General features: G+C 53.7%; 1 protein-coding gene across 1 annotated transcript in view; it reads left to right on the top strand.

Annotated features, from left to right (window-relative positions):
• The first annotated feature begins 3,294 nt into the window (after positions 1 to 3,294).
• The window catches only part of SLC6A3 (solute carrier family 6 member 3), a 49,994-nt gene continuing 27,751 nt past the window's right edge, over positions 3,295 to 25,537 (top strand). The window contains exons 1-5 of the mRNA XM_033178727.1: positions 3,295 to 3,371; positions 5,414 to 5,744; positions 7,261 to 7,392; positions 15,614 to 15,848; positions 24,555 to 24,693. Of these exons, the coding sequence (XP_033034618.1) occupies positions 5,459 to 5,744; positions 7,261 to 7,392; positions 15,614 to 15,848; positions 24,555 to 24,693 (792 nt within the window). The 5' untranslated portion in view covers positions 3,295 to 3,371; positions 5,414 to 5,458. The remainder of the gene's footprint in view (positions 3,372 to 5,413; positions 5,745 to 7,260; positions 7,393 to 15,613; positions 15,849 to 24,554; positions 24,694 to 25,537) is intronic.

The following is a 25,537-nucleotide window of genomic DNA, read 5'->3' as shown; positions in this document are numbered from 1 at the left end:
TGAGCTGGAAAATGATACGGCTCTGAGAGAAGACATTGGAAGTGTACTGCTGTCCCTGCTGTGTGAGAGGACACTGTCTTCCTCCTGAGGTGGCCCCTGGGAGGGCACAGGGGTGCAGCAGTGAGTAGCGCCTCCTGCCTGGGGCCAGAGCCTTCCATCATTCTCAGAACCTGGACATACAAGGTCTGGGATCTGACCTCCCACACCCCTGGACAAAAGTCATTCCTGCCTACTGGCCCCTCACCCTTGCCCTCCCCGAGCCCCCCGCCCCCAGGGCCTTCCCAGCACCAGTGAGAGGTCGGGGTCTTTAAAGTCTGAGCTGGGCTCCCTGAGACTTCCTCTGAAAGCACACAGGACACCCTCGATGGAGTAAATACGTGGGCAGGTAAATGACTGTCACCTCAGTGCCATTTGTCCGAGAGCACACTGGTCCACTGTCCTTGTCCCCTCTCAGATAGAGCACTCATGGGGGGAGCACCAACACTGTCTTCCAAATCAGGGGGACACGGGGCAACGTCCAGCACTGAGGGCCTCCCAGGAGGCAGCACCCAAGAAGGGGGAGACCCGTGGGGCAAGGCTGCTTTGGAGACATCAGTCAGCAGCCAGGGTCTCCCTGTGGTCTCTGCAGCTGTGGTCTCAGCCAGTGGGGAGAGGTGCAGAGCATGGGCAGGAAGTGCAGAGGCAGAGGGGCTCCACCTGCCTGCACCCAACGCCCTGAGCCCACAGCAGCCACAGCAGCAACCGCAACGACAATAAAGCTGGTTTGGCATTTAGGGCAAAGTTCCAAGCATGCAAAGGTCAGCCGTTTGATCAGGTCTGATCAGCTCATAATCACACTGCTTCCACCTGCACAGTTCAGAGAGCATTCCTGTTGTGGGAGGATGGAGACCCATGGGTCTGGCAGCTGCGCTTTCTCTGTGTCATCCACCAGCCCAACTTCCACAGATGGTTTGTTCTTAGAACACCCAAAGCTCCTTTATCCTAATTCATGTGGTTGGAGGTTGGGGTTGAGGCAGGGCTGAAGGAAGGCTCTTTGTCTTGACAGAGTGCAGGTTACATGCGTGTGATCACTCAGTGGTCCCTCCTGAGTGTGGCAGGTGCACTCTCTGTGTGCTACAGGTCAGTAAGGATGCGGCCGCCTGGGTCCGTGTGACCTCTGGTCCCTGCTCCTTCCTGCCCTGTACGCTGTTAGCTTTGGGTCACAATTCTGCACTCCTGCAGTGCTTGCAATCCCTTCCGAAATGTTGTTTCTCTGTGTATTGTTTTGTTTTGAGACAGGGTCTCATCCTGTGGCCCACGGTGCAGTCTTGGCTCACTACAATCTCCACCTCCCAGGTTCAAGCGATTCTCCCACCTCTGCCTCCTGAGTAGCTGGGACTACAGGTGTGGGCCACCATGCCTGGCTAATCTTTTTTTCAAAGTCAGGGTTTCGCCATGTGGCCCAGTCTGGTCTCAAACTCCTGGCCTCAAGAGATCCTCCTTTCTCCGCCTGCCAGAGTCCTAGGATTACAAGCGTGAGCCCTCATGCCCGGCCTGTGTATTTTTAATATACCTGAACATCCATTCTCTCTGTGTTTTATTTAATGGCCTCCCTTAGTCACCTGCAAAGGCTTTTCCTTGGGAGACTGTTTCCTCAACCCTGCTGCTCCCGGGCCAAGCCCTTACACCCTCCTTTTTATTGAAACGTGTGCCATGGAGCTTATAGGGTAGAGAGATTCCTTCTGTGGGGGCCACCGCCACGCTACAGCTTTGAGGTGGCACATCCCCCTCTCCTGAAGTCTCCTCACCTCCCTGGTGATGAAGTCCCACCCCTGATGGGAGGTGGCGTCAGGAGGCCTTCAGGTGGTCAGGCCAGGAGGGCTCCACCCTGAGGAATGGGGCCAGTGCCCTCATAAAATAGACTCCAGAGAGCTCTCCACAGTCCCCACTATGGGGAGATAAAGGGAGAGAACTGTCTGCAACCCAGAAGCGGCCCAGTCGGCCAGGCCTTGGCCTTGGCCTGGGGACACCGGAACTATTAGAACTAAAGGCTTCTGTGTGAGCCCCCAGGCTGTGGAGTTTTTGTCATAGCAGCCCAGGGGATCACCAGGTTTCCACTTGATTCCAACTCAGCATGGAGGCACAACCCCGAGTGCCTTCTGCCTGGGTGCCAGCCCCGGGGTGAAGGGTGCGGGGAGTGCGGGGCACCGCGCTGCCGGCGGGTACTGCAGGGTCAGGCACCAAGGGGCCCTGCCTCCCTCACTGCTGAGCGTGGGCTGCAGGCTGGAATGGCTGGAGAGCCCCAGGGCTCGCCTGGACGCCCAGGGCGGGGTGCTCACGGGAGCACGAAGGGTACACGGGGAGGAACGCCGGGGTTTGGGTGACCCTAGGGGCGACCCGCAGAGCTGGACGCGGCCACTCACCTCGGTGCCTTCTAAGGACCTGGACATCCTGGGCCTTGGCGGCCCGGGGGCTCCATTCCCCTGCGAGCTGAATGGAAGAAATCCTGCCCCGACATCTCGGAGGCAAAGCCTCGGAGTTCATTCGGCCCTGGAGCCGGATACCAATCGCCAGTGCTTTCCAGGCCAGTCCCGGGAAATGGTTTTCTCGTGCGATCGCGAGGCGAGCCCCTAGGTTCCGATGTAGGCGCACTAGATGCCGGCAAGGTGGGGACTAGGCTCGGCCGGTCGCCTCGAGGTCGCGGAGACCCCAAGGCCACCGAAGGACCCGCGTCTCTGCAGCCCGCACGCCGGGAAGCGTAGGGAGTCCTCGGCGGGGTCCCGAGTCCGCTGGTCAGGGCGTGGAGCGGCAGGTTGGGAGGGACGTGGTCCCTAGAGCGCGGAGCCACCGCAGGGGCCCCGGACGCGCGGGGAGGGAAGGGTCGGTCCAACGGAGTCCCAGCAGTTCCCCTCGCGCCGCCGCTCGGCTCCCTCCGCGTCCAGCTGGGAGCCTCCAGCCCTGGGCGTCCGAAGATAGCGGGTGCCCAGGGCAGCCCCGAGGGGTGCCAGCGAGGGCGCAGGGCGCCAGAGAGTTCTCCCGCGGAAGGCGCCGGTCTAGATCCGCGACGCCTGGGACCCACAGGTGCCCGCATCCCGTGTCCGAGGCCCCGGGACGCGCAGGACACTGGAGCCGAGGCCGCCGCTTGCTCCAAGCCATCTGCGTCCGCGGGGCGGGGGCGGGGGCGGGGGCGCGGCCCGGGGAGGTGAGGAGGCGGAGTCAGGACGCCAGGACGACCCCGACGGCGGGAGGGCGGGGCTGGGCGGACCCTGGCGACTGGATAAGAGTCCGAGGCCGAGGTCGAGACCGCCCAGCGCGGCGGAGCGGGAGGGGAGGCTTCGCGGACAGCGCTCGGCACCAGGACTCGCGTGCAAAGCCCAGGCCGGGGCGGCCAGGTGAGGCCAGGATCGCTCCCTACATCGGGGCGCGCCGCTCCCTCCGCAGACCCCGAAGTGGGGTGCAGGGGCGGGGCACGGGGGCCGGGCACAGTCTGGGGCCCCCGCGTCCCGCAGACCGCGCCATCTCCAAAGTCGCCAACAGTCGCAGGTGCCGAGCGCCCCCTGATAGCGCCGCATGGGACCCTGAGGCCGTCCGGCACGAGGAGGGTGCAGGGCTGTCCCCTGGCCCGTCCCAGGCTCAGGACCGCGTGGGCACCTGGTACCGTCACCGACTTAGGGGACGCGTGGGTATCTATGGCTGTGACTCGGGGGTCCTGGTTTCTTCTCGTGGAACTTAACCCTACTAGGAGTGCGGCGCACCCCAGATCCTATCGAAGTGGGTCTTCTACACCGCCGCTCCATCTCGCGGGAGCTTTGTCTGATTTTGGGGTAGTGGCGGGCGCCGGCTGCGCGCTGGCTGGTGCTCTGGGCAGGGCGAGGGCTCACCAGGCAGTGCGGCTTCTTGTTCTGGGCGCGGTGAGGAAGGGCGCTTTCTAACGGGCCACGTTTGGCTGTGTACACCCAAAACTCGCCTCCGAGGCCCCGCGTTCAGGAGCGGGGTCAGATGGCCCCAGGGCTGCGGCGGCTTCCCGGCGGCGGCTTCCCGGAGACTCTCGAGCTCCGCACCTGGCGCCCTCTCCCAATGCGGCCTCCTGCTCGCGCCGCGGAACCCCTTCCGCGGGTGTTTTACCCATAGGACGGGTCGTGCGGGTTGGGGTTGTCACCGGGAGGTGCAGAAGTCACCCAGCAACGGTGCGTGGCATAGCTCGTGATAGCTCGTGGGTGAGGTTTTGTGCAAACTTGGATGCAGGGAAAGTTGCCTGTTGGAGCCTCTACCTGCGACCTGCTTCAGTCATTGTGTGTGCGCGCGCCTGTGTGTGTGTGTGTGTGTTTGTGAGTCTGTGTGTGTCTGTGTGTCTGTGTGTGCGCGCGCGCGACTGAAACATGGTGCTGTTGGATCCAAATGCCAGAAGTCGCCCTGGTTGGGGAGGTGTAGACCTTCCTGCTCTCCTGCGCTGCGTTGCAGGGGGGTTTATGGGGCTTTGGACAGGATTTCCTGGGTCGCCCTGCTGGCCCAGGAGCTGGTTTCCGTGATGAAGCCCTGTCCATCCTCTGCCCAGCTCTCTCAGGTGGGGTGGTGCCACCTGCCCTAGGTGGATGTAGCTTGTACACTCTTTGAGGAAACGGTTGTGATGGCTATGTCTAAATTCTCCTTGACAGTGGCTGATTTTGCTTATATAAATTTTGCTCTTTATTACTGAGTATAAACAATACACGGCCAGGCTTGGTGGCTTATGCCTGTCATCTCAGCACTTTGGGAGACTGAGGCAGGAGGATTGCTTGAGACCAGGAGTTCAAAACCAGCCTTGGCAACAATAGTCAGACCCTGACTCTACAAAAACATACACACACACACACACACACACACACACACATTAGCCAGTGCTGTGGTGCGCACCTGTAGTCCCAGCTACTCAAGAGGCTGAAGTGCAAGGATCACTTGAACCCAGGGGTTTGAGGTTGCAGTGAGTTGTAATCACACAACTGTATTCCATCCTGGGCGACAGAGCAAGAAAAAAGGAATACAGATGAGGAGTCATAAAGACATTATTGAATGCTCTTTGAAGATTGCAAAATTGCTCTCTGGAAGTGTGGGGGAAGGTGGAGGTAATATCCATGCACTGTTATTAGAAAGCCATGCTAGAGCTCACATAGCATTCCACATTGATAAGAGTGAGGAGGGGTGCAGGGGAAGGAGGGGCAAACCAGAGTGTCTGTCTTGAGGCCTCCATGGGCCAGTGCCCCAGCCCTGTGGTGAGGGCCCGCACTTCCCAGCTCCTGAACCCCAGCTGTGCCATCTCAGGCCCTGGGAATGCACCCATTCCTTCCAATGCCCATGAATGCCTCGGGGCTCTGCCCTCCACAGCAGGCGCGTCCCTAGCCCTGGCTGCTGAATTGTTGCATTCCTGTTGTGTGTTTATTTTTCATATTGACTGAAGACCAAGAGGGAAGAAGCACAGAATTCCTCAATTCCCGGTGTGCCCATGAGTAAGAGCAAATGCTCTGTGGGACTCATGTCTTCCGTGGTGGCCCCGGCTAAGGAACCCAACGCCATGGGCCCAAAGGAGGTGGAGCTCATCCTTGTCAAGGAGCAGAACGGAGTGCAGCTCACCAGCTCCACCCTCACCAACCCACGGCAGAGCCCCGTGGAGGCCCAGGATCGGGAGACCTGGGGCAAGAAGATCGACTTTCTCCTGTCCGTCATTGGCTTTGCTGTAGACCTGGCCAACGTCTGGCGGTTCCCCTACCTGTGCTACAAAAACGGCGGGGGTAAGTCCCATGTCAGCCTTTCTGAGCACAGTCGCCAGGTGGGGTTCATGGGGGCAGCCGGGGCTAGGCCTTTTAGGAAAGGCGTGCACCCTGACAAGATAAAGCTGTACCGTGCATGAGGACAGAGCTCCCTGTGAGAGCTGGTGGCCAGTGCAGATCTTCCCAGAGGACGTCACAAAACCACAGAGCAGGGCTCAGAGCTGCCTGGTCCCATGCCTGCATTTCGGAGTTCAGGAAAGGGAGGCCAGCGAAGAAGCTGGGGCGTGGGGGTGGGGGGTGGAGCAGCTTGGCTCTGCCTCCTGTTTCCAGAGGCTATTTTCACTTTGGAAAGAAAATTCTCAAAGGCCCATAGAACAGCCTCTGACTGACTTTGGCAGCCTTTGCAAAGCATGTGGAGGTCCTGGAGCCTGGAATGGCAGAGGAGGCCCCTGGAAAGTGCGTGTGTCCCCTGCACCCTCCAGAACCCAGCCACAGAGCCAGAAAACAAAGATTGAGGCAGAGCCACCAGGGACATCCAAGAACATTGGTGATCCCTTCCCAGGAGCCTCTTTTGGCCTTCCAGCCTCCACGCCTGGCCTCCCTCATCCGCCTCTATGCTAGTCTGGGAAGGGAGGCCTGGGGAAGAATTTGGGGGGATGCCTCACAGGCTGCCTGTGAGGAGGTTGGCATTTTTATGCCCATCTTGAAGAGGGGAAGACAGAGGCCTCAGCAGGTACAGGAAGTTGCCCAAAGACAGAGCTGTGGGGCCCCATGCCTCCTCCTCCCCTTCCCCAGGAGAGAGAGTGGCAAAGCTCTCCCTGACTCCAGTCAGACCAGGGGAGCAGAGGGGATTTAGGAGGTTGAGACCAGGGGCCCTGGGCTTTGTGCCAGGGGCAGGGGAGGTGCAGGTTTCAGAGGAACTAGGCCCTACCCTGGAGGGGCTCCCAGCACCTGGGGCAGCAAAGACCCTCAGCCACTGTCGATGGGGGCAGTCCCTGAGAGCCCAGAAGCTGGGGGCCACTGTCGATGGGGGCAGCCCCTGAGAGCCCGGAAGCTGGGGGCCACTGTCGATGGGGGCAGTCCCTGAAGCCCGGAAGCTGGGGACAGGACGGCAGGGCCCACTCAGCTCAGGGGCAGAGTTGGGGGATCACAGATTCACAACTCAAGAGGCAAAGAGGATCAGGGCAAAGTGGGGGGATGCAGGCCAGGGAAGGGCACCCCGAACCACCACAGGGAAGGACAGTACCTAGAGCACCGCCGAGCATGGGCAGGGCCTCCCTGCGCTGTTCTTGGGTTTGACTTCACGGCTCAGGGTGTGCAATGACAAGGGGATCCAGGAGGGACGTGTCGGGCACTGACAGCCGTGGAGGGCGAGCTTCAGGACTCATCTACCCCAGCCTGGGACTTCCCGTTGGAGAGTGGGGTGAAGGGGTCAGGCCAAGACATGGGTGGTCGACTGGGGTAGCAGCCCAAGCTCCCATGAGGAGAGATGGGCCCTTCCACGGCCCCAAACTCGAGGTACTGTTCTGCCCCATAGGTGCCTTCCTGGTCCCCTACCTGCTCTTCATGGTCATTGCTGGGATGCCACTTTTCTACATGGAGTTGGCCCTCGGCCAGTTCAACAGGGAAGGGGCCGCTGGCGTCTGGAAGATCTGTCCCGTACTGAAAGGTAATGTGCAGGTGCCTCCCTTCACCCTGGCGCAGCGCAGACCATGTTGGTGATGCTGGAGCTTTCAAAGCAAGCCAGCTGCATCATGGGCGTCCAGCCCTGCTTTGCTAAGACACAGGCATGGCACACGCCACTTGAACTTGGGTCCTGCCTTAAAGATCTGTGATGACAAGGACTTGATAGTTCATTCCCTTGCTCTAGGTGAGGGTCTTGCAATTCCTTTGTGGTATTACTTTGTCAAGATGTTAAAATGTAGTTAAGGTAAAACACATGTCTATCTATGGATCTGCCATCTATCCATCATCCATTCATCCATCCATCAATCATCTGTTATATATCTATCCATTATTTATCTATATCTATCTTTATTATTGATCTTTATATCAATCATTCACCCATCTATCTACCTATCTGCCTAATCCATCCATCTATCGTCATCTATCTGTATCCATTTCCTGTGGCTGCTGTAACAAATGACACAAACTGGGAGGCTTAAAAGGCACATGTTTATTGTCTCACAGCTCTGGAGGCTGGAAGTCCAAGATCAAGGTGTCGGCAGGGTTGATTTCTTCTGAGGCTGTGAGGAAGCATCTGTTCTAGCCTCTCTCCTTGGCTCAGAGACTGTCTTCTCCCTGTGCCTCTTCATACTGCTTGCTTCTATGCATGTCTCTGTAACCAAATTCCCCCTTTTTATGAGGTCACAAGTCCTGTTGGATTAGGGACATCCTAATGACCTCACTTGAACTTGATCACCTTTGTAAAGACCTTGTCTCTAAATAAAGTCACATTCTGAGGTTTGGGGGGTTAGAACTTCAACAGATGAACTTGGGGGAGGGATGCAACCCACAACTCTGTCTATCTATTATCTATCAATCATCTATTCACCTGTCTATCATCTACCCATCCATCCATCTATTATCTGTTGATCCATCCACCTATCTATCAATCCATTCATCCACCTATCCATTCATCCATTCATCCATCCATCCATCCATCCATCCATTATCTACTGATCCATCCATCTACCTATCGATCCATCTATCCATCCATCCATCCATTCATTCATCCATTCATCTATCTATGGATCCATCCATCCATCCATCTTCTATCTATTGATCTATCCATTCATCCATCTGTTATCCATTGTTCCATCTATCCATCCATCCATCCATCCATCCATCCATCCATCCATCCATTCATCTATGTATGGATCCATCCATCCATCCACCTATAGACCTATCCACCTATCTATTAGCTATTGATCCATCTAGCTGTCACTGAACCTTTCTGGCTGCCGGTGTCCTGCTCTGGCACCATGAAGTAGACACACCTCGTGTTGAGTGCAGGTGGTCTGTCCAGCACCAGGCCCTCTCCTGGCATTTCTGACTCCATCCTCAGGTGACCCTGGGAAGGGCACACACTGTGTCTCCGTGTTGGAGATGCAGATGCTGAGGACCAGAGGGCTGGGGTCGTTCCCCTAGTGTCGCCATCAGAGCAGAGTGGGATTTGATCCCAGATGTTTCTGACTCCCCAGTCCATGCACGCAGGTCACGCTTGCCCAGTGGGCCAGAGCCACCTCTCAGGAGCTGGTGGTTCAGGGAGGATTCAGGCGTTTACTCAGAGGCACCACTCAGACAATTGGCATTAAGAAAATGACTACTAGAAGGTCAGCCTCTGGATACTCATAGAAGTTCTGGAAAAGCTGTGTGTTTATAAGACAACCGAGCCCAGCACAGCCCCAGGACGCTTTACCAGTGGGTCAGGTCTGGGCCTTTGGAGGTGAGCCGCTGACCTCCCTTAGGAGAGGGAGCGGCTGAGGTCAGGCTCCAGGAGGAGAAGTCACTCTCGCAGCCGTGGAAATGCTGAGACTGGACACAGGTGTGATGGTTCTTCCCAGGCACGAGACTCGTTCATTCTTAATGGGCTACTTAGTGAATCTTACGACTTCAGTCATTTCTTCCTAGGCTCCATATTCACTGAACTGCACTGAAATGGAGCTACAAAAAGAGGCCTCCCTCCCCACCCCCACCCCACACACATCTTCAGAGTGAGAGACAGATGCTTTGGGCACGCACCGGTGCCAGACGACCCCTTGGAGGGATCTGCAGGTACAAGTCAAACCAAACAAGAATTGCTCAGAACATGTCTCCGTCCCCATCGTCAGGTCCCCAGTGGAGGAATGCAGTAGCTAAGGGAAGACCCAGGCGTGTCCTTACAGACAGACAGGTGTCAAATCGGGAGTTGCAGTGAACCCAGGCTAACAGTTCAAGACACACACACGTTACCTGTGTCCTTCCCGGCCCTGGCCAGTAGCACGGACATGTTTCGGGGAGATGCTGCCTCTGAGCCTGCAGTCGTAAGCGACGCTGAGCTTGCAGTGTGGTCTGTGTTGGAGAGCTCAGAGCCTTGGGATGCTGAGTCAGAGATGACGCCGGCCCATTGGGGTGGGGGAAACTGAGGAAAGATGACATCGTGCTCTGGCACAGGCTGCAGCGACGTCAAACTGTGCTTTGCTGGATTTTCAAGAGCCATCCTGGAGCCTGTCGCAAGTGTCTTACATGGCACAGCCCTGTGCCCCACTCCCGCCAGTGAGCCTGGTGTTGGAGCAAATTAAATCACCTCTTCACATGCAGGATTCAGATGAGGAGGGCAGGAGAAAAAGGGACCTGTGGGTCCGCGGATAAGAGCTTATTTCCTTCTGTCTGTCACACGGAAAGGATGTTCACCAACAAAGCTGCTGGTGTGGGTCTTCATGATGCAGTCCATAAAATAACAAGAAGCGATTTCTGAGAATTTCAGAGCACCAACTTGACTTGGGCTAGTAGAGAACCTCTGACTTCTGTCAGCGTGAGCAGTGGTACCTCATTCTGAAGAAATGCAGCCGGCAGATGTGGGCATCTCATCGTGTTCCCCGCAATGCGTAGCTGGGGGAAGCTGGGCAGTCGTCTCCTCCGTGTCACAGCCCCTGTGCCCACAATCCCGCATCCCACGCTGGCTTTGTTCTGAACACTAGTCCCAGAGGTGGGCTGCAAAGCGTGGCCTCAGGACGGAAGGCTCGTGGCCCCGTGGGCGGATCTCGGGAAGAGCTTGATCACACCCACCTAGTCCTGGTGAGGAAGGAGAATTGCAAATCACAGAAAGTGAAGTGTTCGACCCACGAAGGGATAGACGAGTTGGTGCAAGAAAGCTGGACTTCTTCTTAGAGATGAGACACCTTGAGTTGTTGAATCTCAGTAGTGCTGCAGGTCCCAGTGCCAGCGTCCCGTTCGTTCTGCCTGCCCATCAACTGCAGGATGCCAGTTTAGAGAATATTGACAGTGCCCATGAAATTAGATGTGCACCATGCTTCCCATGCCCTGATACTGTTCCTTCTCTTTCCTTTGTCCTTTTTAAAAATTTAGTTAATAAAACGTATGCATTTTCATGTCTCATCGAATAGAAGTGCCACGTGGTAAATTAAGACATGAGCTAAAGTGCCCAAAGCAGTCATTATGGAGCTGAAAGGCCATCCAGCCCTGAGCAGGTGGCAATTCCATGGGGAAACAAAGCCCAGCTCTCCAGGGAACCTGGTTGTCCCTGGCCCTTCCCCTCCAGCAGACCTGCGAGCTGCTTCCTGCTCATAACTGGGAGCCAAGATCCACCCTCAAAAGCCAGAGGGTGGAATTCATGGTGAGGTCCAGCTGCTCAGAGGCCATGACTCATCTGCATTTCCCATAGTCTCGCCAGAGCAGCTTGGGGTGGGCACCACAGCCAGAGGGGCCTCTGGGGCCTTCAGGCCCCACGGTACACCCCAGGGTCCTGAGAGGTGGGTCTTTAAAACTCTCCCTCTCCTCCCTTCCCCTTGCTCTCTCTTTCCCTCTCCCTGTGTCTGTTTCTGTCTCTCTCCCTCCTTTCCTCTCTGTGTCTCTCCTGTTCTGTCTTCTTCTCTCTGTCTCTCTGGTACATGCACACACAACAAGCACATACTAAAGACACCCAGACGGACACAGAGAGGCGTCCTCTCCCGTCTTTTTTTTTTTTTTGGTGAGACAGAGTTTTGCTCTGTTGCCAGGCTAGAGTGCAATGGCGTGATCTTGGCTCACTGTAACCTCCGTGTCCCGGGTTCAAGGGATTCTCCTGCCTCAGCCTCCCGAGTAGCTTGGGCTACAGGTGCATGCCACCACGCCCGGCTAATTTTTTGTACTTTTAATAGAGACGGCGTTTTATCGTGTTAGCCAGGATGGTCTCAATCACCTGACTTCGTGATCCGCCTGCCTTGGCCTCCCAAAGTGCTAGGATTACAGGCGTGAGCCACCGCGCCTGGCCCTCTCCCATCTTTCTTCCGAAGACCTGCTGATGCCCCCTGTGAGGTGTGGCGGGGCTGCTCCAGCAGAGGCTTCCTCCAGCAGGATCCATGCATGCGTTGACAACACCCTCTCCTGAAGCCAACTCTCATGGGTGCCCTGGGGTGTACCGGTGTTCAGGGATGGTGCAGGGTGGCCGTGCTCTGGTGGGTGAAGCACCATTTGCAGGCAGGAGCCTCAGCCGGCTTCTGTTTGTCAGGTTTCGGTTTCATTGCCAAGGGCAACCCCATTTTACAGACACCCTGGAAACCCCACCATTCAATTGTAGTGAATATAAAATATTTTATAGTCAATCATATTTTAGTGTGATTTCTCAAACACAAAACAAACTACACACAAGGTTAATATAAAAAAAAGGTATGAAGTAAAAATAAATTTAAGGAAATTGACCTTAAGAGCTACGCTTGAAATTCATGCTTAGCGCTGAGCTTCCTGGGAGTCAGACAGGAGGGAAGGGAGGCTTCACGTTCTCATGAACGTTTTCCCTGGAAACGTGAGCAGGGACTTTGCCTGCCACCTCCTTGGAGAGACAGTCTCCCGTGTCACTAAATGGTGTTTAAGAAATGTGTCAGGTGAAGCTTCATCTAGAGCCCACAGTGATGTCATGAGCAGAGGCCACTAGAAGGTTCTGTAGCAAACAGGGTAGTGGGTTTCGTGTGTCTGGGCCTTCGGTGAGCTTGAGGAGCTCATGGTGAAGTTGGCTGATTGGTGAGGTGCTACACATCAGTGACCCAGGTCAGGGGCTCTGCCTTCCCGAAGGGCAGGGCTTGGAGCAACCAAATGACTGGCCAGTACTGGCACTGGCCACCGCCTTTCAAGGGAGCCGTTTCCTCACCCAGGTGCCCAGGGAAGCATCCAGGAGGAGTCCTCTTGGTAAGGGGGACTCTGGTGTGGGGGCTGCACTGTCCCATGGATCAGAGCAGACCCATTTGCTCTGGGAGCCATGTCAGCCAGCGTGGCCAATGGTGACGTCATGCACAGTGGCCATGGTGACGTTGTGATCCCATGGCAGGCCTGCCGATCTGTGGTGCAGGGCAGGAAACAACAGCGGTGGCTCTGGAAGGACCCAGGGCACAGTCAGTCCTTCCTTCAGACTCTGGATTGGGATCCACTCTGGTGTAGTTTGATCAAAGACTTCCCAGGGTTTCAAGCTAAGGACTTGGTACAGAAAGTTTTAACCTTGAAAAATTTTCAAATTGGGCATCCACTGTCAGTCATCACCATGGAAAACCCTTCACAGTGCTCTCTGGAAACAATGTGGCTTCCCAGGAGAGTGGCTCCCAACGTGGCTGCCTGGGTGAGTTCACTGTGGATCACAACCCAGCCTCTCTCTTAAGGGACTCTGTGACAGATGGTAATATAGAATTATTTAATATGGACAGGAGCCATGTGGGAGAAGGCCTTCCAAAGGCAATCCGTGACCGACTGTAATACAGAATTATTTAATGTGGACCAGATCCACATGGGAGAAGGCCTTCCAAAAGCAACAGCTTGACTTTCGTCATCACCACCACTGAGCACGCTTTCCAAGAAGGATTACCTGCATTCCTGATCCTGGATCTGTTTAAAACAAAGTTTTGAGCCTTCTCTTTGCTTTCATGATAGGAAGAGAACTTTACTGAGGTGCCCTGAGCATAAGAACAGCTTCTCCTAAGGATTGAGACCATAAAAAGCAAGCCCACTCCCTGCAAAAGTCACCTTGAAGGTATGCTCCTACCCTGGCCATGAGTAGGCAAGACAGGGCATGGTGCCTACTGGGTTTTAACAAAGTAAATCAAAGTTGTACCCAAACTAATCATGTCAGCAAACTGAGAAGAAATGTGGAAATGAAAAAAATTCTTCCTGGAGCTTAGTAAAGTGAACCCCAGTAGCAAGAACATGATGGTGCCCATCCAGCAGTGAACAAGGAGGAAGCTATCTGACCACCAGGCCCATCTGCCCACCAGTCAGGCTGACACCGCTCCAAAGACTGCTGACCAGTGAGTTCTGTTCCAGTTTGCCAGGAGCCCCCATAAAGGATGGAGCCCAAACTCCAGGTCTGTGGTCCTGGAAAGGACACTCTAAAACACCCTGGATGGCATTAGATGGCTATGGATGGCCCTGGCTGGTCCCTGATGGTCTTGTATGGCCCCGGGAGGCCTTGGAAGGTCAAACATGGCTCTGAGTAGTCCTTGATAGTCATGCAAGCCTCTGGGTGGCCCAAGAAAGCCCTGGATGATCTTACTTGCCCTGGGTGGTCTTATGTGGTCCTGGGTGATTCTAGGAAACCTTGGATGGTCATGCATGGGTAGTGTGACCTTGGATGACTCCACATGGCTGTAAATGAACCCAGATGACTCTTCTGAGTAGTCTTGTGGGAGAGGCATGAGCAGCTATAGATGGCCACCGATGGCCATAGATGGCTATGGATGGCTCTGGATGGCCATGGGTGGCTGTGGATGGCCACGGGTGGCCTTAGATAGTTGTGGGTAAATGCAGATGGCTGTGGATGTCTGTGGATGGCTGTGGATGGTTGTGAATGGCAGTGGATTGTTGTGGATGGCCAGTGGTGGATGTGGGTGGTTGTGGATAGCCATGGATGACTGTGGATGGCTATGGATGGATGTGGATGGTTGTGGTTGACGGTGGATGGATGTGGAAGGTTGTGGACGGATGGATGGTTGTGGATGGCTGTGGATGGCTGTGGATGGCCATGGATGGCCATGAATGGTTGTGGATGGCTATGGATGACTGTGGATAGTTGTGGATGTCTGTAGATGACTGTGGATGGTTGTGAATGGCAGTGGATTGTTGTGGATGGCCAGGGGTGGATATGGCTGGTTGTGGACGGCCATGGATGACTGTGGATGGCTATGGATGGATGGATGGTTGTGGATGGCTGTGGATGGATGTGGATGGCCGTGGATGGCTGTGGATGGCCATGGATGGCCATGAATGGTTGTGGATGGCTATGGATGACTGTGGATAGTTGTGGATGTCTGTAGATGACTGTGGATGGTTGTGAATGGCAGTGGATTGTTGTGGATGGCCAGGGGTGGATATGGCTGGTTGTGGACGGCCATGGATGACTGTGGATGGCTATGGATGGATGGATGGTTGCGGATGGCTGTGGATGGATGTGGATGGCCGTGGATGGATGTGGATGGCCATGGATGGCCATGAATGGTTGTGGATGGCTATAGAGGACCGTGGATAGTTGTGGATGAATGGAGATGGCTGTGGATGGCCGTGGATGGCCCTTTGTGACTCAAAGTGGCCCTGGATTAGTCTGGGTGATCATGTGTGGTCCTGGGTGCCCTCCATAGTCCTAAATGAGCCTGGTGGCTGTGGGTGGCTGTGGATGTCTGTCAAGGACCCCAGGTGTCCCTTAGTGACTATTGGCAGTCTTGATGGCTCTGGGAGACACTGGGTGTCCCTAGACAATATTTGATGGCCCTATTTGCATGAGTTCCCTAGGTAGCCCTGGGTGCTTCTGGGTGGTCGTGGATGATTCTGATGGTTTCACATGGACCTGACAGACCTGGTTAACCATGGGTTGGGTTGCCCTGGGTCACCCAGAGTAGCCCTTAGATGGCCTCGATGATCCTGGATGACCCTGATGGATCCTGAGTGGTTGTGGTGGGGATGGATGGCCATATGTGGCTGGGGGTGACCTTCGTGTCCCTGGGGGTCTCTGGGTGCATCAGGGTGGCCCTGGATACTCGCCATAGCTCTGGGTGACCTTGCTGGCCCTGGATGTCCCTCAGAGACACCCTCAAAGTCCTCAGGGTCTGTGCTCAGGGTAATGTCTCCTGTGAGGGGAGGCGGAAGGGATGCGTTGCTGATGGTGGCTCTGTGCTCTGCCCACGTGGGCTCCACGGCCACCCCCTTCCTGCTAGGTGTGGGCTTCACGGTCATCCTTATCTCGCTGTATGTCGGCTTCTTCTACAACGTTATCATCGCCTGGGCACTGCACTACCTCTTCTCCTCCTTCACCACGGAGCTCCCCTGGATTCACTGCAACAACTCCTGGAACAGCCCCAACTGCTCGGATGCTCCACCTGGTGACTCCAGTGGCAACAGCCCGGGCCTCAACGACACTTTTGGGACCACACCTGCTGCCGAGTACTTCGAGTAAGTGGGAGTCAGGTCCTTGGGAATGGGAGAGACGGTGCAGCTGGGACCCCATGGTCGCCCCTTGGTTGGCCACCAGCCCTTGCTGACTCCCAGGGTGCAGGGAGGGGGAATCTGTTCCAGCATTCCATCCCTTTAGTGCTGTGGAGGGGCGCATTTCTGAATCACTGTGATGGTCTCCAGGGACTCAGCAAAACTCCTACAGGGCGAGCCCTCAGCAGGGATGGGGCACTGAGCAGCGCCCCTGGCTGCGATCCTGCTCCCAGCAGTGGCTCGGGGCGGGAGGGGGCTGGTGGGGAACACAGCAGCCCTGTGTGGAAGGTTGGCAAGCTCTGGTCTCTGGGAGCTGCAGCGGCGTCTCTGGAGTGAGTCAACCCCGTGTCTGGGCTCCCTTCCTCCCTGCCCTTCCTCTGTGCATAGCCTGGGGCCAAACTCCCTCACCTGGGCCCTTGCCCTCTCCAGAAAAGATACCTTTCTGGGCTTCACTGCACAAGAAGTCTATGGCTTCAGTAGGCAGCCCCTGTCTCCAGGGCGCTCCAGCTGTCCACTTTTCACAAGACTTTGTTGTTTATGTGCACGGCTTTATTTCTGTCTCTGGGCCTCCTTCCACCTCCCATGCCGGTGAGTCCCATGTCCAGCAGCCTCCTGGGTCTCTGCCTCCTTCTCTCTTTGCGCTGGCCAGGCCTGACCTGCACAGTCCTCCCCACCCAGGCCCACCCCTCACCGTCCACCCCGGCCAGGCCCGCCCCTCACCGTCCACCCTGGCCAGCCCCAACCCACACAGTCCACCCCATCTAGGCCTGTCCCTCACTGTCCACCCCAGCCAGGCCTGCCCGTCACCATCCACCTGCAGCACCTGCTTTCCTGGACCCCGATGTCTGCAATGAAGTCTTTTTGGGCCCCGTGCCAGCTCCTGCTGGCCCTCCCTCATCACCACATAGCCTAGCCCAGCCTGGAAGGGCTGTGACTGCCCACCATGGTTCCCCTGTTTCCCCTGGACCCCTCCCGGAATCCAGACCTGGCAGGTGCCATCCACATTCCCCTGCCCCCTCCAGCTGGGCCTGGAGCCTTGTGCTGGGTTGCATTCTGACAGGTGGACTCTTAAACTCAGCTGCCATTTTGGAGAGGAGGAGAGGACGTTTGTGCGATTCTCACTACATCCACTGTTTCCCGTCAGGAGGAGAGACAGTCCAGGCTGGGGCGCCAGGAAGGTGCTCGTGGGAGGAGGGGTGGTTTCAGAAGTGGGCAGGCGGGAGAGAAGATGCACCCAGGATGAGTCCCGGTTGGTTTGCCTGAAGACACCTGAGCATCGCCATAGGAAGCACAGCCTCAGGCAAGGTCGTGGAAGCGTCTGACAGGACTCTCGTGGTGACAGGCAAGCAGGAAATGATGAAATCGTCCAAATAACGCACAGTCACACCATTTGTCCAAGTAGATTTTAACATTCTTGAGGGAGAAAATTCCCATTGGGTGTGGATAGCCTGTTCACACCTACATTTCCCTAATTAAACACCCCACAGACACCCCAGGCCCGGGCTGCATGTGCCCTTGCTGTGTGGCCAGATCTCAGGGTTAGTGTGTGATCAAAGAGAGGGGCCAGCAGGAGAGAGTGGGGGGCGCACAGAGCCAGGGGCAGAGGCTGCAGAGGCACCACCGGGGCGAGAGCCTGAGAGGTCCCAGTACCCAATGCCCTGTTAAAGCTGCCAAGTGCTGCCACGTGGGGACTGCTTTCCTTTTGTTTGGGCAGTGTGGGAAATGTTGACTCACCTAAGTGATGTTCAGGTAAGAAAATCAGAGAGGAAAATTTAGTGTAATGATTAGTCCAGTGATCCGTTGTTAAGAATGCTAGAAGGAAAGAACACGTGTTATTATTTTAAACGATCAGACTAGTGAAGTCTATTTGGAAGTTCTCAGTCTGGAAGGAAGGAAGGAAATGGAAAGGTGCCCAGCCCTTCACTCGGAAGCCCTGTCCGCACTGGCACGTGGTATACTGTAGCCGGCGGCAGCCCAAGAGCAGACGTGGGGAGTTGGAGAAGGTTTAAGAGCAATTCACGAATGATTAATGCCCCAGGGCACCGAGGTGCTTGGCACTCCTCCCACGCCTTCCGAAGGTGATTTTCCCAACAGTGGGACTCAGGTTCCCCTGAAACAGGCCCCAGTGACTCTTGGGAAGCAAGGGGGACAGTCGTAACGTGCCCAGGTCTGCTGGGAGTTTTCTGGATTTCGAACCTGCTTTAGAAAGCAGATCACTGGACAAAGGATGTCAGGTTCCTGCTGGCACATGTAGTCAGGGAGTGGATGTCCCACCGTGAAAGGCCACAAAGGCCAGAGTGGTTGTGATGCATGGTGGTGCGGCTCTTTGTCCTAGATAATGGGTATGCCTGACTTTGTCAGTAACCACAAAAGGGACTGAGTTTCCTACACAATGTACCAAACATGCCGCGTCATAAATTGGACAACTAAGATGTTAGCAGGAGTAGATCTGGAAGGGCTTTTTCGTGCATTTTTACTACAGGTCCTCAGGAAGTAACCGTGAGGCCTGGGTGAGACGCTGGCCATGTCTTCTGGGCCCTAAGTCAGAAAAGGCTGCTGAGCTGCCCCATTGACAGCACTTCCTCCACATGCCACGAATGCCGTGTGCGGTGCTGGCTCCTGCACCCAGTGTTCCTCAGGGTTGGCAAATGAGAGGTATCCTTGGGAGTTGCTGGCACCCTGGCCCCCAGGGGTCCCAGCCAGCCTTCCTGCATTGCCACTTCCTTCTTGGGCAGCATTCCACCCACCAGAAGGAGGTGGCAGAAATGGTTCCTGCAGAGAAATGAAAGGAACCCTTCCCTGTAGGAACCTGGAGATTACTGATTAGCTGCATCCCACAAATTTGATATGCTGTGTTTTCATTTCAAAACCCCAACACAGGACCACATAACTCTGACCAGTTTACAGTTTCTCCACTTCTATAAATACTTATCGACACTGCCTAATATAAATTATAAAGTTATAAATTAAAGCTATTAATTTGCCTTGAAGGGACTGCATTAGCTGCATCCCACAAAGTTTGATATGCTGTGTTTTCATTTCATTTAGTTCAAAGTATTCCCTAATCCTTCTTTTGATTTCTATTTGACTAATGGGGCATTTTTAGAAGTTTGTTGTTTAATTTGAAATATTTGGAGGTTTGCTAGATATTTTTGTTATTGATTTCTAATTTAATTCTGTTTTGGCAAGATGATGTGCTTATACATCTTTAATATTTTAAAATATATTGAGACTTGTTTATGACCTACTAGATGGTTTACATTGGTGAATGTTCCACATGCGCCTAGAAAGAATACGTATTCTGCTGTCTGGTTGGAGAGTTGCATAAATGTCAGAGAGGTCATGTTAGGTCATTGTGTTGTTCAGGTTTTCTACATCCTTACTGGTTTTCTGTCTACTTATTCTATCAGTTACTGAGAAAGGGGTACTGAAATCTCAACTATAATTGTAGATTTGTCTATTTCTTTTCACTTCTATCAGTATTTGCTTCATTCATGTATTTTGAAACTCTGCTATGAAGTGCATACATGTTTATTATTATTAGTCTTTGAATTGACCACTTTACCATTTGAACTATCCTCGCAGGTTAAATGTCTCATTCTGAAGTCTACTTTGTCTGATAGTAATATGGCCACTCCAACTTTCTTATGGTTACTGTTTGTGTGGTATTGTCTTTTCCAGCCTTTTATTTTTTGTTTTTTTTTTTTTTTTGAGACGGAGTCTCGCTCTGTCGCCCAGGCTGGAGTGCAGTGGCTGGATCTCAGCTCACTGCAAGCTCCGCCTCCTGGGTTCACGCCATTCTCCTGCCTCAGCCTCCCGAGTAGGTGGGACTACAGGCGCCGCCACCTCGCCCGGCTAGTTTTTTGTATTTTTTAGTAGAGACGGGGTTTCGCCGTGTTAGCCAGCATGGTCTAGATCTCCTGACCTCGTGATCCACCCGTCTCGGCCTCCCAAAGTGCTGGGATTACAGGCTTGAGCCACCGCGCCCGGCCCAGCCTTTTATTTTTAAACTATGTGGGCATTATGTATAAAATGGATTTTATTGTAGACTCCATCGAGTTGCTTGTGCTTTTTATCCAATACGGCAATCTCTGTTTTTAAATTAGAGTTTCCATTCAATAATTGTCAGCATGGCTGGCTTTAAGTCTTTCATTGTGCTAATTTTTTGCCCCATCTCTTCTTTGTTTCTTGTTTCCTCTGTTTATTCCCTGTTTTGAATTAATTTTTTAGGCTTTCATTTTATCAACATTATTAGCTAATAAACTATAGCTTTCTGTTTTCATTTTTTCGTTGATTTTATAGGATTTACAACATTGACGTTTAACTTATCACAGTCTATCTTCAAGTGACATGATACCGTTTCACGGAACAGAAGGGCCTGCGACAGTAGACTTCTGTTTACCTTACGTCCTTTGTGCAATTGTCGCCATAGATTTTATTTCTACAGTATGTATCAACTCCATGACACCTTGCTGCTATTTCTGCTTTAAGCATTTACATTTTAAACAAATCTAACACAGAAAAGAAGTTTCCTTTTTTTTATATTTTTGTATTTACCTGCATAGTCACCATCTCTAGTGCTATCTGATCCTGTATGTAGATCAGGATTTCCATTTAAGACCATCTTCCTTCCATCTAAAGCATTTCCTTTAACATTTCTTGTAGTGTAGACTTGCTGGCCGTGATTCAGCTTGGACTTTACACAAAAATATTTTGCCTTCTTGAGGGGTTATTGTGATAAACTATACATAGCATTGCTTACCATCTTAGCCATTTTTAAGTGCACAGTTCAGTGGCATTTGGTACATTCACATGTTGTGCAACCATGACCATCATCCATTGGAACTTTCCCCTCCTCCAAAGCTGAAATTTTGTCCCCATTAAACACCAAGTCCCCATCCTCCCTCACCACAGCCCCTGGCAGCTACCATTCTACTTTCCATCTCTGTGAACTTGTCTACTCTAGGTCCCTCCTCTGAGTAGAATCACTTATTTTTTTGTGACTGGCTTATTTTACTTAGCATATGTCTTCAAGGTTTATTGAAGAATTTCAGAACCAGAATTTCATTCCTTTTTAAGGCCAAATAATATTCCAATTCCATCGTATGGATATATCATGTTTTGTTTATCCATTTATCTTTTTCCTTTTTAGAGAGAGGATCTCACTCTGTTGTCCAGGCTGGAGTGTGCAGTGGTATGATCACTGCTCACTGCAGCCTTGACCTTCTGGGCTCAAGCAATCCTCCTGCCTCAGATTCCCAAGTAGCTGGGACTACAGGTATGTGACATCACATCCAGCTAATTTTTTAAAAATTTTGTATAAAGTGGGGTCTTGCCATGTTGCCCAGACCTGTCTTAAACTCCTGAGCTCAAGTAATCCTCCCGCCTCAGCCTCCCAGAGCACTGCAATTACAAATGTGAACCACCACACCTGGCCAGATCTATTTATCTCTTGATGGACATTTGGGTTGCTTCCACCATTTGGCTACCGTGAAAACGTGCTGCTATGAACTTCAGTATTGAGTACCTGCTTTCACTGCTTTCGAGTGGATACCCAGAAGTTGAATTGCTGGAGCCATGTGATGATTCTGTGTTTAATTTTTTGAGGAACTACCACACTGTTTCCCACCGTGGATGCAAATCAGAACAAGGGTTCCAATTTCCCCACATCCTTGACAACACTTACTTTCTGCTTATTTATTTTGATAACAGCCGTCCTAATGGGTGTGACGTGGCCTCTCACTGTGTTTCTGATTTCTATTTCCATAATGATTAGTGACTATTGGGCATCTCTTCATGTGTTTATTGGCCATTTGTATACCTTCTTTGGAGCAATGTCTATTCAAGTCCTTTGCCCATTTTTGAATTGGGCTGTCAGTTTTTTTGTTGTTGAGTTTTAGGAGTTATTTACATATTTTAGATATTATTCTCTTATCAGATTAATAGATGATTTGCAAATACTTTCTCTCATTCTGTAGTTTTCCTTTTCACTCTGTTGATAGCATCCTTCAATGCACAAAAGTTTTAAATTTTGATGAAGTCCAATTCATCTTTTGTGTCATATCTAAGAAACCATTGCCAAGTCCAAGATTGTGAAAATTTACCCTATATTCTCTTCCAAGAGTTTTATGGTTTTAGCCCTAATATTTGGCTCTTTTATCCATTTTGGTTTAATTTTTGTATATCATGTGAAGTGGCTGTTGACTGATTTTCCTCTGGTTGTAGATCACATTTCTTGCTTCTTGTCATGTCTAGTAATTTTTTATTAGATGCTAGACTTGGTGAGTTTTATACTAATGGGTACTTAGTTGTTGTTGTCCTTGTTTAGAGAGTGTTAGATTTGTTCTAATGGGAGGTTAATGTGCTTTGGCACAATTTTATCCTTTGGAAGCTTGTTTCACCCCCTCACTGCCTTGGCTCCCTCTTGGTAAAACGGGGTGAGAGGGCTGCTGTGAGGTCATCACAATGATGTGTGGGAGGCCCGAGCATGCCTGGGTCACCACCAGTGGCTCCACTGTCACCCAACTGAAGAATCATGGCCACGAATTCACCAGGAAAAAGAGCCCAGCAGAAACTGGGAGGTGCCGTGCCTTTTCCATGCCCAGTGAACATCCTTGGGCCAATGCTTTTCTGGTCCTCCGAACTATTTATGGCTTATGAAATGCCTGCACGTGAGCCCTATGCCCCTTCCCAGACGTCCTTTGATTGTCTCACCCACCCTGCCCTCAGAAGCATGGATATGCTGGGAGCCACACAGCTTTCCCTGGCTCCTGGTATGGCTGGTTCCCATGCTGTGGTCAGCTGTGAGGACCCCTCTTCTCGGGTTGACAGCACTCAGGAGTGTCCAGTTCTCTAAATTGTCTGTGGGATTTCAAATAACATCAAAGCACAGTGACTTTCTAATCTCGAGAAGGGGCTCGACACGGTGTGTTGAGGTGCTGCTTCTGAAGTTGCTTTCATGTTTGATGCTGAGCCAGCTGTGCGTGCTGTGGACGCAACCTTGTGAGAAGGCCCCAAGAGTGGCAGCACACTTTCCCTGGGTCTCCGCCTCAGGTTCAGGAGGGCCTGTGCCACGTAGGGGCATTGGCTGAGTTTGCCTTTTCTCCAGGCACATGGGAAAGGGGAGAGGGTGTGCTGTCTGGTCTGGGTGTGTAATCCATGCACGTGTGTGTGCGAGGCACCGAGGCTGCCAAGACATGGGCGGGTGGCATGCTGGGGCCAGTGACACCATGGGCAGTGAGTGAGGAGTGGTCCAGGCTGCACGAAGTTGCTGTGAGGCCTCAGAGGCTCCCCGTGGTAAGGCCTTGCTGGGGGAGCAGAGCGACGGGGACTCGGCCAGCAGGGGCACAGCCTGGTGTGTGGCCGGAATGAGAAGAAGGCCCTGGGAGTCTCCACTGCCCCAGGAAGGGCAGGCGTGACCTCCACCGGCTCAGGCGACTTCCCCTGCACAGTGTGGGTGACAGACAGCCTCCTGACTGAGCGGCTTGCCCTCGGAGAAGAGCAGAGAATGGTGGTGACGGTTTCAGTGGTGCAGCCATCTGTCCACCCGGCCAACCTGGGGCCTGTGCCTGGGCGCCCTCCAGGATAGGACGGAAGCACTGTGCAGCCCTTTCAGGGCTCGTGGGGCCTTCCCTTCTGGCAGCAGCCAGGGTGTCTGGTATGATTCTGGAGTTTGAAGAGCCGAATTCCTGAGACATGGCCCTGGAATGCCTCGCAGCTGGTGGAAAGCTCCCCGAGGCTGCAGTCGGCCGGGCTCCCCCTTGGGTGTCCATTGTTATCTCCTGGGGACCTCAGTGGACCCACAACAGAAGCAAACCTGGGCGTGGGAGCTCCTCTCATAACGCGGTTCCTGGCTGTCACAGCTCCTGACTCTACGGTGGCAGCGGCACGGCTGTTACGGTCGCCTTGGCCCCAAGTCACCGTCTGCAATGGTGACTCAGCCTGCTGCACATAGCCTGGTGCATGTTCTCCCGCAGAGAGTGTCACTGGGATGGAATGAGTTCCCGCAGAAAGGGGGCCCAGGATCTGTGCCTGGGGCAAGGAGCACGGCCGATGGTCAGCTCCATCCCTCACCCTCTGTTCTGCCCTTTGTGAGGGATCCTGTAAAAAACAGTGGAACTGCGAGTGATTCCTGCTGGAGCAGAGTCATCCACTAAACCTGTTCCTCATGGAATCCTCATAGCAGCGGGGGCTGGGAGCAGGTGTCGTGAGCCATCCCCTCAGAAAACAGTGCTGGCTGGAGCCTGTGTGCCTGGTATTATTACTGGAGTTTGCTCAGTCTCATCCTTGGAGAAGGACCCTGGGGCTGTCCTGTGGGCAGCAGTGGGCACCCAGCATTGCTCAGCAACTTTCTTTTGGTTTCTGTGGCTCCTTTTCTTAAAAGACCCAAGGTGCCCTTTCTCTCCCCAGCTCCAATGAGCAGAGGTGCCAAGGGCAGAGGGTGAAGTGGGGCTTCCTGGGCCTCCCATGTGCTCCGAAGGTTTCACGGGCAGCCCTGACACCTTTGCCAGGGCCTGTGGGCCAGACCTCCCTGGAGGGCATCTCTTGTCCATCAGACTGGATGCTTTCTGCCCTGCTGAGATGGGGAGGGCCGGTCCCTGGGCAAGCTCAGCCATCCAGTTCCAGGTGGGTTGACAGCCACCCACAGAGGCCCCCGCTGACTCCCCTCTGCAGGCGTGGCGTGCTGCACCTCCACCAGAGCCATGGCATCGACGACCTGGGGCCTCCACGGTGGCAGCTCACAGCCTGCCTGGTGCTAGTCATTGTGCTGCTCTACTTCAGCCTCTGGAAGGGTGTGAAGACCTCGGGGAAGGTGAGGCTCGGGGTCACCAACTGGGCCTGTAGACATGGGGCCATCAAGTGGACATGTGGCCGTGGCTGGGCAGGAGGTGCACATGTGGCCTCAGTTGGGTTTTGTGCTACAAATGTGGCCATGGCCAGGTTGGGGTGGACACATGGCCATGGTTGAGTTTGGGGGACACATATGGCCATGATCAGGTTGGGAGCGTACACGTAGCCATGGTTGGGGGTACACCTGTGGCTGTGCTGGGTTGGCTTGGGTGGACACATGGCCTTGGCTGGGTGGGGGGAGGAGGACACGTGGCCGTGGCTGGGCTGGGTGGACACAGGGCACTGTTGGGTTTTGGGTCCATATGTGGCTGTGTTTGGGGAAGGGCTTCAGGAGGGAAACACCCACGGCAGTGTTTCTGGCAGGAGGGCACACACAACATGATTTTTTTTGTTAATAAAAATACTTTGGGAGGCTGAGGCGGGCAGATCACCTGAGGTCAGGAGTTCAAGACCAGCCTGGCCAATATGATGAAACCCTGTCTCTACTAAAAGTACAAAATTAGCCAGGTGTGGTAGCACGTGCCTGTAATCCCAGCTACATGGGAGGCTGAGGCAGGAGAATGGCTTGAACCTAGGAGGCAGAGGTTGCAGTGAGCCGAGATGATGCCATTGCAGTCCAGCCTGGGCAACAAGAGTGAAACTCCGTCTCAAAAAAATAAATAAATAAAATAAATAAATACTTTTTTTAAAAACCAGTTTTGACCAAGGAATGCCCCTCCCTGGGAATAGTGTGTGTGGTATGGCACCAGCCTTGGGAGCCTCCTGCAGGGACACAGCCCAGAGCTGCCTTTCATCGTCCCACCGTG

The sequence above is a fragment of the Trachypithecus francoisi genome, unplaced genomic scaffold, assembly GCF_009764315.1.
Source record: "Trachypithecus francoisi isolate TF-2019V2 unplaced genomic scaffold, Tfra_2.0 Lachesis_group2, whole genome shotgun sequence".
NCBI classification, from domain to species: Eukaryota; Metazoa; Chordata; class Mammalia; order Primates; family Cercopithecidae; genus Trachypithecus; species Trachypithecus francoisi.
The sequence above is the reverse complement of the archived record's forward strand: the minus strand, read 5'-3'. Positions and strand labels throughout refer to the sequence as shown.